At 46.3% G+C, this 14,915-nt stretch overlaps 1 protein-coding gene across 1 annotated transcript in view; it reads right to left on the reverse strand.

The window, feature by feature from the left end:
- The window catches only part of CRACR2B (calcium release activated channel regulator 2B), a 30,695-nt gene extending 17,334 nt beyond the window's left edge, over positions 1-13,361 (reverse strand). Inside the window, exons 1-8 of the mRNA XM_026059105.1 lie at positions 13,320-13,361; positions 11,224-11,255; positions 9,552-9,804; positions 7,921-8,032; positions 4,828-4,996; positions 2,552-2,698; positions 2,112-2,202; positions 1,884-1,976 (exon numbers count right to left, since the gene is read on the reverse strand). Of these exons, the coding sequence (XP_025914890.1) occupies positions 1,884-1,976; positions 2,112-2,202; positions 2,552-2,698; positions 4,828-4,996; positions 7,921-8,032; positions 9,552-9,804; positions 11,224-11,255; positions 13,320-13,361 (939 nt within the window). The remainder of the gene's footprint in view (positions 1-1,883; positions 1,977-2,111; positions 2,203-2,551; positions 2,699-4,827; positions 4,997-7,920; positions 8,033-9,551; positions 9,805-11,223; positions 11,256-13,319) is intronic.
- Positions 13,362-14,915: the final 1,554 nt, after the last annotated feature.

Here is a 14,915-nt window from a genome sequence, read left to right on the forward strand (position 1 = left end):
CAAGCTGAAGTGCTTTTCTCCTTGCTGCCCTGCTCTCAGCAAACAACAGTCATGAAGGGGAGTGAGCAGAGCTAACCTTTCCCAGGTTCCTAAAACACCAGCCCCACGTCTCTCCCAGCTGAGGCTACAAGCGCAAGTCACACCGAGCTCTGCCTGGGGACTTCCAGTCCTTTGGACCATACTCTGGGCACTGGAGTCCAGACTCGGAGAATCAGCAACACCATCCCACAGCCTTTAGGTCTTCAATAAGCCAGGGGACAGACTTTCAGTAAAACTCCTGCACCTCTCCGAGAAGTCTCTATCACACAAAACTCATCCCATTTTATGTTGTATGTAGTCTGAAGTGATACCGCAGAACAGCACGCTCACAATACTAGACTTTCGCCACAAGAGGGACCTGATTATCCACATAGTTTGGTACAAGCCTCAGAGTTAAGAACACTACGAATGTGCCCATTTTGGTCAGAATAAGGGTTCATCTAGCCCACTATGCCCTGACCGTTACTTACTACGGTCCACTCCCCTCAAACATCCCAGCATCTACAGTCCTTGGATTAGGGATGTTAGAGGCTATATCCTTGTCTATTCCTCCTTTTTGTACCTGTTTATGAGCCTATTGCCCATTAGTTTGACCAGTCCCTTTTTGAACTGCTAATACTGTCTGCCTCCACAGCCTCCTGCAGCAACAAATTCTAGAAGTTCACTAATCCCCTGTAAAAGAAGTACTTTCTTTTAAACCAACTTCATATTAGCCTTATCAAGTCTCCCCTAGCTCTGCTGGTGCAGGACTTAGTGGATAATAATTCCACATGCACCTTATCCGCCCACCTTCMCAATACTGTAAAACTTGGTTACACCCTCCCTCAGTCTCCTCCTCTCCAAAATGAAGAGTGTAAGCTTTTCTAGTCTCTGCTCATAAGATAGATGCTCCATCTCCTCAATCATTTTAGTTCTCTGTACCTCCACATCTCAAGTAGGGCACAATGGAGTTAGAGGAGACCAGAGTTGCACAAGCACTTGAGAAATGGGCACACTGAGGTTGTGGGTAGCAGGAAAATGTCCTCTATCTTATTCTCAAAATACTTCCTGATAGCATCCAAAGCTCTGCTGGCTTTTCTGGCTGCTGCACACTGTGCTGGTGTTTTGAGAGAACTGCTGTTTCATTCACATCACAGCTAGGTACTCAACAGGGAAACCTCAAGTTGCCAGCATCTTTCAGGTACCTCCCATAGCTTGTTTCTCCAGGGGTCATGCCTGGGTTCTTCAGAGGAAAAGGAAGACACTCAGAATGCATGGCCCCATGCAAATACACATACCAGGGACAGCAGGCCAAAGGAAAGTTTCTGCTTTGATCTCTTTGGTGACTGATTAATCAGTACATCATTAGGTGCTGAAATGCAAGTGTACAGTACGTACAGCTCTAATTGTCACAGAACTGCTAGGCTGCTTTATTTAAGCCAGATGTAGTATTTTTTTACCCTGGGTTATTCTGGAGCAGCCAGAAAACACAGACTAGAGAGATTTGGCTCTTGCATGTCCATACACAGCTTTCTTACATGCTACAGAAGGCTCCAAACTCACAACTTCTAAATCTTCACCCAGTCTTCCTTGCCAGATAAAGTCATTGTCCAGCTGATGGGAGGAGTACAAGAAAAGAAACCAAAACAGATAAGAAAATGAGTGTGTGKGGGGGAAATGTTCACAGGCAGCCATTACAGCTGAAGACAAACCAATCCACYTCAACACCTTCAGAGACAGTCAGAGAACTGGACTAGCTAGCACCAGCCCTCAGCAGATGAAAACCATCCTCAGTCAGAAAAGGGCTTAGCAGAAAGACACTAGAAGGTGGCATGCTTCTTTAGAAAGGCTTTGGGTCCTGTTACCTTCTTCTGGCGATAGAGGATTTTCTCTAGCTCCTGCTCTTTGCTATGCAGTTCCTTCTGAAGCAGGTTACTCCTGTCATGTCTCAGTGCTTCCTGCAGAGGTAAATATACATGACTACGCATACAACACCCAGYGCGGTAAGAGCTGTTGCTTGGCCAGGTAAGCCACCAGCCATTCTTCAGACCAGAGAAAGTTTGAGGACTCTCCAGCCAAGAGAGATGAGGTACCTGGCAGATCAGCCTCTCCCTTTCTGCTTTGATCTGTTGCTCCATTTCTTCATAAAGGCACCTGACTTCTCGGTCATGGTCTGTCTCCTTCCTACAAAAGGAAGGGGGCACACACGTCAGGAGGGAGAAGGAGAATGCAGAAAGAAAACAGGARAGGAGAGTGAAGAAAGCTTCCTACTAACAGCTGATTGCAAGGTAAGTACAAAGGAGCATGGCAATGCCAAAAACTTATTGGAATGGGATTTTAGCTGGACCAAGTGTTATGGGTTGGCATCAATKCAAAACAAATCTGTGGGGATCAGATCAAGATAAAGTCATTTTATTCACAGCAAAAAACGTCTCCCTCTGTCCTGCAATGCAGTCTCCACTGAGGCTGAACTTAACACATCAAATTGCATCAACTGGTTCCTGGCAGCAAGTGGTCATGATGTTCTCCTTACCGCTTCAATGCCTGCTCCATAGACTCTTTCTCATGATGCGCCTCCCTGATGTACGATGAAACACGCAACAGAAACTCCTCAAAATTGGACAAGAGCTCTGGATGCTCCTTTCGTAGCCGGGCCCAGAGCTCCCGAACCTCACTTGGACTGGAGCAAGCATAAAAGAGAGAAGGAAAGCAAATGAGTTTCTGTGTCATCATAGGGATTGTTATTCCACTTCCAATATGCATTCAGGGACAGATGGACTGCCCTTCTCCCATGACCTTCTGCATTACACCACCATAGCAAAGAAGGAGGGTAAATGTCGACTGAGTGATGTAGAGCGAGATCTACTGCCATTATCGGTTAGCAAGAGGATAAAATAGAGGAAGTAATCTAAAAGAGAGAAGTCACCTATGAAGCAATTCTGGAATGACTAGTCTGGAATATTTTTCAATTATTCAGTAATAATACATTTAATGTGTAAACCAAGATTTGAAGATGTGAACATCCATCAAATTTGTGGTGAGCTGTGATCAAGCAGCAAACTATTATAATCCAAGGATTTTAGCACACATCACCTAGGTGCAGTCCTCACACCAGGATTGTACTGGTGGATGTTAATGTCCTTGTTTAAAAAATAAAATAAAATAAAATAAAATAAAATAAAATAAAAAATTAACAAGCATGGAAACTGAGGCACAAGCAAAAGAAGGAAATTTCCCAAGCTGTCACCTCAAGTTTGGAATAGAGGAAGCCCTGGAAACCCAAAGTCTTGCCTTTCAGAGCCTACAATAACCATTACACTGTTCTGGCATTTAATTCATCACAACTAGAACATAGCACTTATAAACTTACTCTTTCCCATAGAGTCTCTTAAGCCAGCAAGGACTGAGACAACCCCTCATGCTTCTCTTCAAAGGCTTTTTGGGGAAAATCTTTTTTTTTTGATCTGTGACACACTTTGGAGGAACTGCCATTAAAAGTACAAAATAATTATACTCATAGACATCATTTGGGTAGAGATTTTTCTTTGTGTATGTATTTGTCTCCCTTAATATTCTTTGTGCAAAAACAAAAAACACACCAAGCCCTTGATATCCCCCATCACCATCATAAGATATTCTCCCTTTTCTTTTTCTCCTTCAAGTTGAAAGTTACTAACACTTCATCAAAATCTCATTCTTTAGGTAACAGAAAATATCCAGTCCCATTTATAAACAAACCCATCCTTCTTCAGCAAAAACAATGAAGATAGGCCAGCTCTCTACACCACCCCCAATTAGCTTCTGTTTTGTGTTAATTCTTTACAACAGCTGGCTTGGCCCAAAAGCTTCACATGAAATAGCTACTGAACTCATTGCACAAAACCGCAAGTAAGTGGTCAAAATAAAACACAGGATAATCCCACTTTAAGACCTGATGTTTCTCAAAGCAGAGTTGTAAACAGCAGTGACTATTTATCCAGGACAGTACTATAGCCTTTCACAGTGTCATCCCATTACTTCAGGCGTATCAGCCTCCCAGAATTTTTCTTAACAGCAGGAAAAGCTTAGCCTCAGAAGAAACATGCAGGTGCTTTGCATCACAATGCAAATGAGAGAAAAATTCTGTTTTGTGACAACACAGCTCTGCAAGCAGCAAGCTCCTGCGCTCTCAGCTTCCATTAGTGGCAGTCCCTACATGGGACAGGCTGCTCCCTGCAAACTGGCAACACTGCTGGACTATGATGYCTGAAAGAAAGGGCTGCCACAGACGCCGTTGGGCCACCCCACTCAAGCTTCAAGGCTCAGGTGAGCATCCCTCGCCCAGCTTGGCCTCTCACCCTTTTCAAGAACAGCCTAGTCCCAGCAGCACAGGTCTTTCACACAGACTCTTAGAACTAAGATTGTCTGAACATACGTGAACAATCACACAACATTTTGGAAGAGAAAGCACACTTGTCCTCCTCACCTTATCTAACCCTCACATACTTGTTTTAATTTGCTGTGTGCAGATGGGTTTCCATGTCACCAACTGCTACATTTTACAGCTGTAATATGAATTTATAGTTTGGGAAGCTCTTTGAGAAAAGCACTGCACTAAAGGCAATTGATAACTGTTTGATGAGATAACCCAGACTTCACTGCATTTGTTACTGAGCATATGAGAACACAAGACTACAAGACAAAAAGCCCAAACTGCTTCAGAGAACAATCAGCTCTGTCCACCTCCTTGGTCTTTGCTGGTACTCTGAAGTTTTGATATTGCAAGATCAAGGCAGGGTAGAAGTGAAGCCATGAGATTCCCCGACTTACTCGTCAAACACTTGGGCTGCTCCGAGCTGCTCCATCATGGAACAAAATCTTTTCTCTTCATCATCTGCTGGGTCCAAGTCATCTGACCAGCCTGACTCAAAAGTCTCCTCATGTCTGGAGTGATCTGTGCTCCCAGATCCTTGACACAATTCAATCCCTATTAACTTYCCTGGTGGAAGGAGAAGGGAAGAAGGAAAAAAAGGAAAGTCAAGWTGTATATCATTTAATTGTGTGCTATTTAAATGGCAACCTGACACAGCTCCATGAGAAGCTGCCTGAATGCTGTTATTGTAGAACACAGCTCTTGGTCAGTAAAGAGCCTCCATTCTTACATCCTGAGCGGTGTCAGCTTCCAATCTGCAATGCTGGGGCTGAAACAGGCTTCCAGCCCAACAACGGGCTCCTCCGGCACTGCTCAAGCCCGGGCTGAGATGATATACCACCTGCGGCCTTGGACTCTCAGCACATGAAACATTTGGCATTAGCTCACTTCACTCTGGTGGAGGGGCACTGGGGTCCAGTTGCCAATTGTCCCTGGTCAAGGCCCACAAGGTCCCCCTAGGACTGCAAGCCAGGCACTGAATAGCTCTGTGCCTCAGCTTCCCCAGCCAAAAAAAATGGGGTGGTGGTGGGAGAGATAATCACCCTTCCCTTCTCACGCGTCACATCTCTTCTGATTCAAGCGCTGCAGGACAGGGCTGCCTCTTGCTAGGAATGTGTACAGTGTCTGAACAAAAGGCAGTTAATCTCTGAACACCCCCTCCCGCCCCATCCTACGTAAGGATGGCTTCCAGCTATCCAGATCCTGTTTCACGCTGAGACATTAATGCCATGAGAACTTCCTGCTCTTCAAGGAATGTGACAAATATTGGCACTGGGGGACAAATTCTGCTTAAAGAAACAAATCAAGCAATCCTAYCCAGATCCCAGCCCTAATCCTGTATACAGAGACCAGGCCATCATTAGGAACTACCCTTCCTTTCTAAAATATATCTGCTTGGTCCAGAAGACAGAGGTGATATCCAAGCCACAGGGCCAGGTGCCAAGGACTTGCAGAGCATGGATGAGAACATGAAGCTGCTCTTAGAGGAAGAAGTCCAAAGCCTGCGTACCTGAAGTCACTTTACCCCACCACTCCTGGCTCCAAGCTAAATCTCATTACCTCACCCTCTCTATTAGCTACTTATAAGGCTGCGAGGAGTCATCTGTAAAAGAGAGTGCTGAGGTTTTATTTAATGTGAGCTCCTTTTCCCTCCCCATCTTCCCTCTGTCTGTGCTCTGACACCAAGGACTGTGCCCAACAAACAGGCAGCTTGCCCTACTGTGCTTCCTTCTCCTCCCAGGCAGCTATAGCTTCTCTGTACCCTGAATGCCTGCTAGAAACCCGTGAGGCTCAAGGCCACTCCAGTCCAGCACAAAATGCAGGTTGCTTGGATTTGCAATGTATTTCTCCCGATACAGGGAGTATTGCAGAAAGATGGAGGACCTGGAAGCTTTTCTCTTACTCTTAAAACCATGCGCTGTAAAAAAAAAAAAAAAACTTACAATGTGGACAGACAGGCCTTACTCCAGCTTAAAACCTGAAGGCTTGGACAGTTAATTAAGGAGATGGGCTTGGATTAGGCACTTTGAACGTCTCATAAAGGAAGGATCTCATAAATTGCTTTAAACAGCAATATACCAGGGCAAACTTGCAAGTTAGAGGCAAAGCCTGAAAAGGATTCAGGGAAGCCAGACACAGTGTGACCATAAGGAAAGAAATGCAGAAACAAAGTGTTTTGTCTAGACTGGAGTAAATCCCATGGAGTTAGGCTGCCAACACAGCCCAACAACTTGTTCTGTTTCAGGCTTAGTCAGAAGGGTCAGCCAGGATGGTTGGCACAAAGAGAAATCTTGCCTGCCTACGCCRGCAAAGGCACTGACGCAGGTGCTCTTATGATGCCTGTCCATGGCTACGGCTGCAGCAAACATCCCAAGCAATAAGATTTGGAAACAACCAGGTCACAGTACAGAAGGCACAGTAGATACCAAGGTGCCCAAATGGCACCCGTTCACCTTCCACACAGAGCAGGGCAGAAAAGCCCATGCTGTCAAGATGACTTGTTTCTGAGGAAGCACCAGACAACAAGGCTTCACACCTGCAGCAGGYCGTCAGGTACTCTGGATTTGCGCATTCCCAGAATAGACTGGCCTGAGATAAAGCTTTCCACGTTTATTCTGAGGAAACCTTTACAGCTTCTCTTTTCAGGGGTGGCTGTTTCTGGTTATTCAAACTGAAGCACCAAAAAGGCACCCCTCATTGGGAGAAAGCCCTTGGCAGCTACAATCTGAGCAACTGGRACATAGCAACTCGAGAGCCTCCTTAATCATTTCTGAAAATCCTAGACCACATATGTCTATGTGCTGTGTTCTGATTCTGATGCCAGTAACTCCTCCACAGGTCCAGGCAACCCGACTAAGGAAGGGGTAAGGGGTGCAGGCTTCCTGAGAGCTGACAGCCAGCTAAGGCAACTGAGCACCCACAGGTAATTATTGCTACGGTCACCCCTCCTCCTTCATCACCTCTCGCACTGTTTGTACTGCTGGATGATGACTTAAGTATAGGATTAGCATTCTTCTAGTGTTTAGTGAGAGAAGCAAATCTAATTTGTCACTGTGTTATCCTACTAACAGGACTTCTACTAACTCTTTGGACACCGTTGCATAAACCAATGGGATAGAGACAGTTGCCAAGAAGCATATTTCTGTCCCCTCATAAAACAAGGGTCTTTGTCCAAATGAACAACTGTTGATCACACAGCCAGATACACACTGCAACCATCTCCAGCAAGAGAGGCTCAGAGCCTGGCTCTACCATGTAGACAGATAACAGCCTTGGAACAAGCAGATGCAAAGCCTCAGGGAGGGGGACAGCAGGTAAAGAGGCTATTACATACACACCTCTCTCCAACAGTACTCATGTAAACATGGGGCATTGTGCTGGACAACTGGTATGGCTTCAGCAGAACAACTGTATCTTCTGCTTTCTTGCCAACATAAAACACCTTGACGCAGACAGACTTTTTCCTACCTCTGTTTTTGTGCAGTTCTTACCTAGTCCCATACTGAACTCCACAGGCGTCAGGTATCCATTATCGTTCTGTTCCAAGCTGTCAAAAACAGTCTCCAGCTGCTCAGGCGTAAGGGGGAGTTCATTCTGGAGCCTCTACAGAGACAGAAGAAAGGACAAGATGAAGGCGTGACTCAAGTCTTCCACGTGACTCGCTCTGCCCCTGCTGTCCCCAGCGATGTGCCCTTATAGCAGTGCATCCCAGCCGGGATGTGACAGTCTGCCAGGACAGCTGAGTCATGACACAAACGCCTGTTTGGGCCCACTGACACGGCAATGCTTTCCATTACTGGATGATTCAACCAGGATTGCACAGAGGGAACCTCAGCTTATTTTGTTTGGAGGGAGCTCAGCCCTCTTCCTCCCCCCAGTTCAGAGCTGCTCCCTGTAGGTCACTGCCTGCCTGCCCACCCACCGCTCTGACCCAGGCGGCTGACCCAAGGGCCCACTAGTCTCCCCGGGCACTGCTCCGCCTGGGGGAGCTGTCAGCACGGCGTGGCAGGTGCCAGCTCCATCACTGCTGCCAGAGCGGGACCACGGGCTTATGATTTGGGATCCAGAGTGCCTGGATTCAGTTCCCAGCTCTGGCAGGAAATCCATTGCAGATCGTAAGCAAGACATTCAGTTCATGTCTGAGTTAGCTTTCTTCTGTCATCTGTCTGTTGGGATTRTATCATTATTCCCAGTATACAGACAAGGAACAGACAAATTTCCCTTTATAATAAATGTGTATTTAGCATGAAGGGCTCCCCTACAGAGCTTCAAAATAACAAGTACAGCTAAAATCCCATTACTGTCTGTTAAACACAGAGCTGTAGATAAAGCTTAATAAATAGCTATTAACATAAGTACACAAAATTAGGCATCACACAACCCAAAACAAAGTGAGTCTATAATTAATCCAGCTTTTACTTATTAAACAGGTCCTGCCAAGTGATAATTATAGATRGAGAGAGAGATTGGACAGAGGAAAAATAATTCATATGTAACCTTCCCAATAAAGTAAGTTGTTAAAACAAAAGACACAAATAACTAGAGATTCTGTTGACAAACACTGTTTTAACAGAAAACACCAAAATACATTATTCTAGAGAAAAGTTATAATTCAGGCCTAAAGTGAGTTTTTGAGGTAAGGCTTTAGCCATGGCTGAAATAATAATAAAAAAAAAAAAACAGAGCTTTTTTTTGTTAAGGGGCTGGTGGATAGTTTCTCTGTTGGTAGTAGTTTTTTGTTGTTGTATTTTTTTACTAAACCAAAGTGTCTACATTTCCAGATCTCCCATCCATTCTGCTGCATGCTTAATGTTTGTAGGGACTGTTGCAAAGATTTTGATGTTATGCATCCCTTAAAAATTTGCAGTTGCAGTCCCCCTTGTCCTAAGAATTTTGGGGACAAAAAAAATTGGGATTTTTGATTCCTAGCAGCTGGCTGCAGCAGAGTCCAGCTTCAGGAAATCAGAACACACAGCGCCCATACACGTGCCCATGCTTGCCAAGGTAAAGACATGCCACGTTCTCCCCCCCTTCTGGCTCCCATGACTGTACAGCTCCTCTTGGGACGAGCTGTAAAGGGGAAGGAGCTGTTAAAGCTGGATGGGGAAGGATTTTCCCTCACCTGCATGTCCACCTTGGTGATAAAGCCCTTCTCGTCCTTGTCACACAGCTGGAAGAGCTCCCTTGCCTTCTCGAACATCTCCACCYGCACATCCTCCAATTCACTCATTTGGCTGGAAGGAGAAGCACCAGGAGCCACCCCATCCTCCTCGTCTCCCTCCTCTTCTTCCCAGTGGCTGTATCCCAAGAGCGCTCCTCTCTGGTTCTCCATCTTCTCAAAGCCTTTCCCCCCAGGGCAGTGGCAAATGGAAGAGCTGTGGGGCAGGAAACAGAGAAACCTCAGTCAAACACGCTCCCTCCACCTCCACCCCACGTATCACCTAGTTGCATGTGGTCTGAACGAACAACATTCAGCACCCATAGCCGTGACCGAGGAGTAGGCRGAAAGAGAGACTGTGAGCAGAGTTTGCCACGGAGGCACAGTCCCTACCAAACAGAGGCGTAACTGAGCCTAACACAGAGGGATAACTCGGCACACTGACGGCCTCCAGACCTCTCATCTAGCAAGGACGCTTATTGCCACCACTCGTCCTCTGGCTCAGACCTACAGGGAAATCAGAGATCTCTGCTGGCAAAAGCCAGGCGCCAAGGGAAGGTTTCAGCAGAGACAAGAGGATGGGAAGAGTATATTCAACTCGTGGGTAACTCTGCTTGTGCACACAGCAGTACTGCACATCTGCGGAGACGTGGGGCTGGAGCACCACGGGCAGGGCCAGCTCCCAGCTCTCATACAGCTCCCTGGCTGCCTCGGCTGGGACACTTCTCGCTCGCCCTCGCCAGAATTTCCCACCAGTTTCATCCTTCAGCCCTTTGGGGCCAGGTTTTCACTCCACGTGCTCTGCCAGCTGGGAGAGCACAGGCAGCGCACAGAAGAGACACAGGAAAGCCCTCAGGAAGGCCCTGAGMCCTCAACCGGGGAGGGGGCTGCAAAGAAGGCACACTTCTGACCCAAACACAGGCAGCAGGACTAACAGGAGGGTAACAGGAGAGTGTCTTTCTGGATGCAGAGGTTCTTCAGCAGAAGAGAAAAAGCAGCTTCTGAGGTTGTGCACACTACACCCCACTGCTCCGATACCTGTGCTCCTGCTCTTGGTTTCTCTGGTAATAACACTACCTTTTCCTCCTCCTGTTGCTCATTTGTGCCACCCTCAAACACCAAAGCTGTATGACAACTCCAAGAGCGCAGAGCGGGACAAAGGCAGAGAGGAGCAAGGTCTGTGCAAGCGACAGAGGAATGAGAAGGAACGTTTCTCCCACCACTCTCCCACCCAGGTCCCCCAACTGACCTTCCACCTCTGACATTCTCCTGTTAATGTTTCCCAAACAGTAATTTCATCTCATGTTATTACAGCACAAAGAAAGGTCAGAAAATTCCTACACTGGGATATAAGATGGGAAAAATTTAATAAGCTGGGCATTCCTGCCCCTCTTGCCTCCCAGCCTGTTTTGAAAGCTCATTAGCTGCCAAACAGAATTTTAATCTGAAATGTTCACCTTTGAAGGAAGGAAACTCCATGATCATGGAGACATATCAGATGCCAAAGAAAATAATTTCCATTATTTACAAGTACCTGAAACAAAAAGGCAAGGAATGAGAGCACCCCTCTAATACAGCACTGTGACTGTAAAGGTGCGTACAATACATACCTACCCCAATCCACCTCCTGACTTACTGATCCAACATAACACCCTCCAGACAGCTTGTCTTCAGCAACACCACCACTTTTTAAAGCCTTGCTGCACTGATTGTGTTAGACTTCTCCTTCTCCAGATCTACGGTCTGCACTGCAGGGCAGAAGTGAGCTGTGCAAGCAAGCTGAGAGCAGATTTAAACAGTATGAGCCAAGGAGGGKTTTTTTTGTTTGTTTGTTTTTTTAATCACCAGGAAATAAAAAGCCATGTACAGATGCCGTGATAACAGCCAAGTTAATTCTGCTTGCACTATTAGTGCACTAGAAGGATAGAGAACATCATGGCTGAGAAGAATGTCACAAGCATGAAACGTATGAAACTAATACAAAAGGAGAAGGCAGTTATGTACTGTGATATTTGACTCTGTTTATTACTGCTGTTTGGTGAACTAGAGGGTGGTTCTGCTCCAGAGAACAACTAGTTTGCTTCACTCCCCCTTTCAAGTGAGTATTTTTTCAGGGCACCTCAGTTCAGCGTCACTTGAAGAAATATTTATTTGAAACACTACAGAGGACAACCTAGAAATTAGTACTACACATATGCCTTCTAGTCAGGTAGTCATCCCAGGCAAGCAATGAACACAGAGCTAGAACTCAAGCTTTGGGAATCCTGAGGGTGAAAGGAGGAAAGAAAGCAAGAAAAGGGTGAAAGCAGGGGGGTGTTTCTTTTTCTCTTTTTCCTTCTCTCTCTCTTTCTCTCTCTCTCTCCCTCTTGCTGAAACCTTCTATTTCATATTATGAAGTCAACACAGCAACATCTGGAGACTAAAGCTTGATTCTATCCCTTTAGTTGGACAGTCAGCTTGCTTCTGATGGCAAGTCTGTACATGGTAGTAGTAAAGAAGCTAGACAGAACCCCAGCTTCATTTTCATATTTTAAGTAAAAGTTGCAAAGTTGGCCTTGGGGGAAAAAAAACAAACCAAATATCTTTAGCTGCATAGATTTTACAGGTGATTACGGTGAGGAGTCACATAGCTACAGCAATGAGTGGTAATTATCAGCTGCTACAGGCCATCTTGCTGAAGGTCTTTGCTAGACCCATTTCTTCCACGCAGACACAGTCACAGCACAAGCAGGTGGGGGCAGAGGCAGACACAGAATAGGAGTTCAGAGGAAGAGTCATGACAGGATTGCGCAGAAGGGGCAGAATGAGAAAAAGCAAAAATATAACACTGAAAATGCTGTTTTCTGAAACGTCCCTCTTGCCATCCAAGAGATACTGAAGTCCTCAGCAGTAAAAAAGACCTTATTTTCTTGTTAGCAAGTTCATCATTTCTATTTCAAAAGCCAGAGCAGCACATACAGGTGATGTCTCCCCAGCTCTGCTGCAGCAAAAAAAGGTTGTATGAGGAGGATGTTCTGTTCTCTCAGAGACACATTACATCCCTACCTCTAGCATCTCCTTTTATCAAAAGCCCAGCTGTATTGCAGATCTAAAACATTAGCTGAGCTAAAAGCCTCTTTCTTAGAAGAGTTGGGGACCAGACATGGACATGAGTCTGAAAGGATTCGACTCATGCACATAAAAGACCAAGCCCATTAATTCAACATCCAGCATCTCTTGTTCAGGCTGCTTCAAGCAGCTTGAAGCCAGATGTGGCTCTCTTAAAGGCAGGATGACCTTGCAGAGGAATAAAGCTGCAAATAAGAGAGCCCAGTTAGCAAGATACAGTGCAGCTTTCAGATGGACTTCTCTCCCAGAGGACTTTGACAGAGAAGTTCTTCTGCATCCCCATTTGTAAGGGCATGGTATTTGCAAGGCATGGTATAAATGAGGATGAAGGACGAAGCAGAACCCAATTTAACAAGGGCTATCAGACCTTCTCCAGGTAAAAACTGTCACTGCAAAGAGCGGGGGAAGCAGTTTTTTTAGCAAGATAAAGTACATAACCAAATGACAACCTCAGAAGAGGATGAGTTCATGAGACTAGAGGGCCTGAGGACCGGTTCCCAAGAGAGAGGCCAGCAGAGCCACCTGAGGGAGAAGGATCAGCTTCGTGATAGCCACACTTGCCTGACATAGGTGGAGGAGGCAGAGAAGACAGGTACAAGCRCTAATGTTTCTGGTCAGCCAAACCTGCTCCCATGGTGGGACATAAGCCAAGTCAGAGCACACCATCTCGCAGTGACAACCCCCCAGGTTGCTATAGAAGCTTCACAACACAAGACCTGCCAGGATTCATTTTTCCAGATCTCACCTGACAAGACAAGATAGTCTTTGAGACAATACCAGTTAAACATTAATTTCCACACCCAGGCTGGTGTCAGGACAATCTCTATACCTTGGGCTATTGATTTCCATTGTAAGAATATCCCTAATGGGTCACAGCAAAGTTTGTCTAGCCCAGCATCTCGCCACTGTGGAGGTGGCCATGAACGGCAGCTGAGGGAAGAGCAACAGCAGGGCAAGCACAGAAAAGACTTCCCTGAAGAACTCTGCCAGCCTCTACCATTTTCCGCTCTGGGAAATTTTTGGGCCAGAAGTGCCATGTGGTTCTTTCCTGAACAGATTTAGCTTCCAAAACACTTGTCCAGTCTCTTTGAATTTGAGTAAAAATATTTACTGTTCACATGAGCCCTGTGATGGGATCAAGAGCTGCTGATAGAAAMCAGCTGTCTGCTAGAACCAGAGGGTGTTGACAAAGTTTCACAGGATTATTCCAGTTTTCTGTGTGCCTGCTACACAGTTTGAACTGCATCTGCTCCACAAGAGACAGTGTCCCAGCGTCAGGTCAAACAAGTGTTTCCTGCCACCTTCACACATGGGAATTGTGGCAGAGGGACACAGCTCCTCTCCCAGGGACTGGCAGACCTACCAGGAATATGGACATGTCAGGGACCCGAGTGCACCAAGAGGCTCCGATCATCCTGACCAGCCTGTAACCACCTCTCTGGGTAAAGTTCTTCTGCAGCTCCTTCCTCCCTCATCCTAAGGGTTTGGCTGCCTGTGCAGGGGCCTCCACTCATGCATCCACTGCCCRTCAGCTCGGGAGCTGCATTTAAGCTCAGGCACTTCCCTTAGTTATGCTGTAGCTATGCCTTGAACCTTACTCCTCCTGACTTGCTGAACTGATTTTCTGGTTTGACCTCAGATCTGCTTGGTCTCTATGGACTGGATCACTGGACTTTTGGTTACCGTCACTGGACCTGCTCTGCTCTTCTTGCTCAGGCCTGCGTGCTTGTCAGCAAGGGCACTGCCCTGCCTGCTTTGCCATCACCCTCGGCTCCCAGCTCCCCTTCCCTTGCAGAACAGGCAGCTCCTGCTACTTCCTGACAGGAATCTCCCTGAGGGATGCTGSCAACATTTGTGGCCTTGGCAAGGTCAGGGAGACAGATGAATGGCCTGATACAGAGCCTGAGAGAGGGCCAGTCTTCAGGACCAGTGGGATTACATCAAGCATCTCCTGTCATGGTACATGCTGGGACCCAACAAGCAAAAATTCATCTGCACCTACAATAAAACTTCCAGGCAGACAAGGTGCAGAAAGCAARCACATGTCATCTCAGACAAAGCGTACAACTGGAAACTCAACTATCAGTAAAGGTGGCCAACATTGCCACCTTGCATTTCCACAMAGAGGTAACTCAGACCAGCATTATATACATGCATATTTTAACCACCTGAGACATAAATGTGTAGTTTGTCTTGTGCAAAGCTATGCCAGAAAGTCAG

This window comes from Apteryx rowi, unplaced genomic scaffold (genome assembly GCF_003343035.1).
Source record: "Apteryx rowi isolate R43461 unplaced genomic scaffold, aptRow1 scaffold_152, whole genome shotgun sequence".
Taxonomy (NCBI): domain Eukaryota; kingdom Metazoa; phylum Chordata; class Aves; order Apterygiformes; family Apterygidae; genus Apteryx; species Apteryx rowi.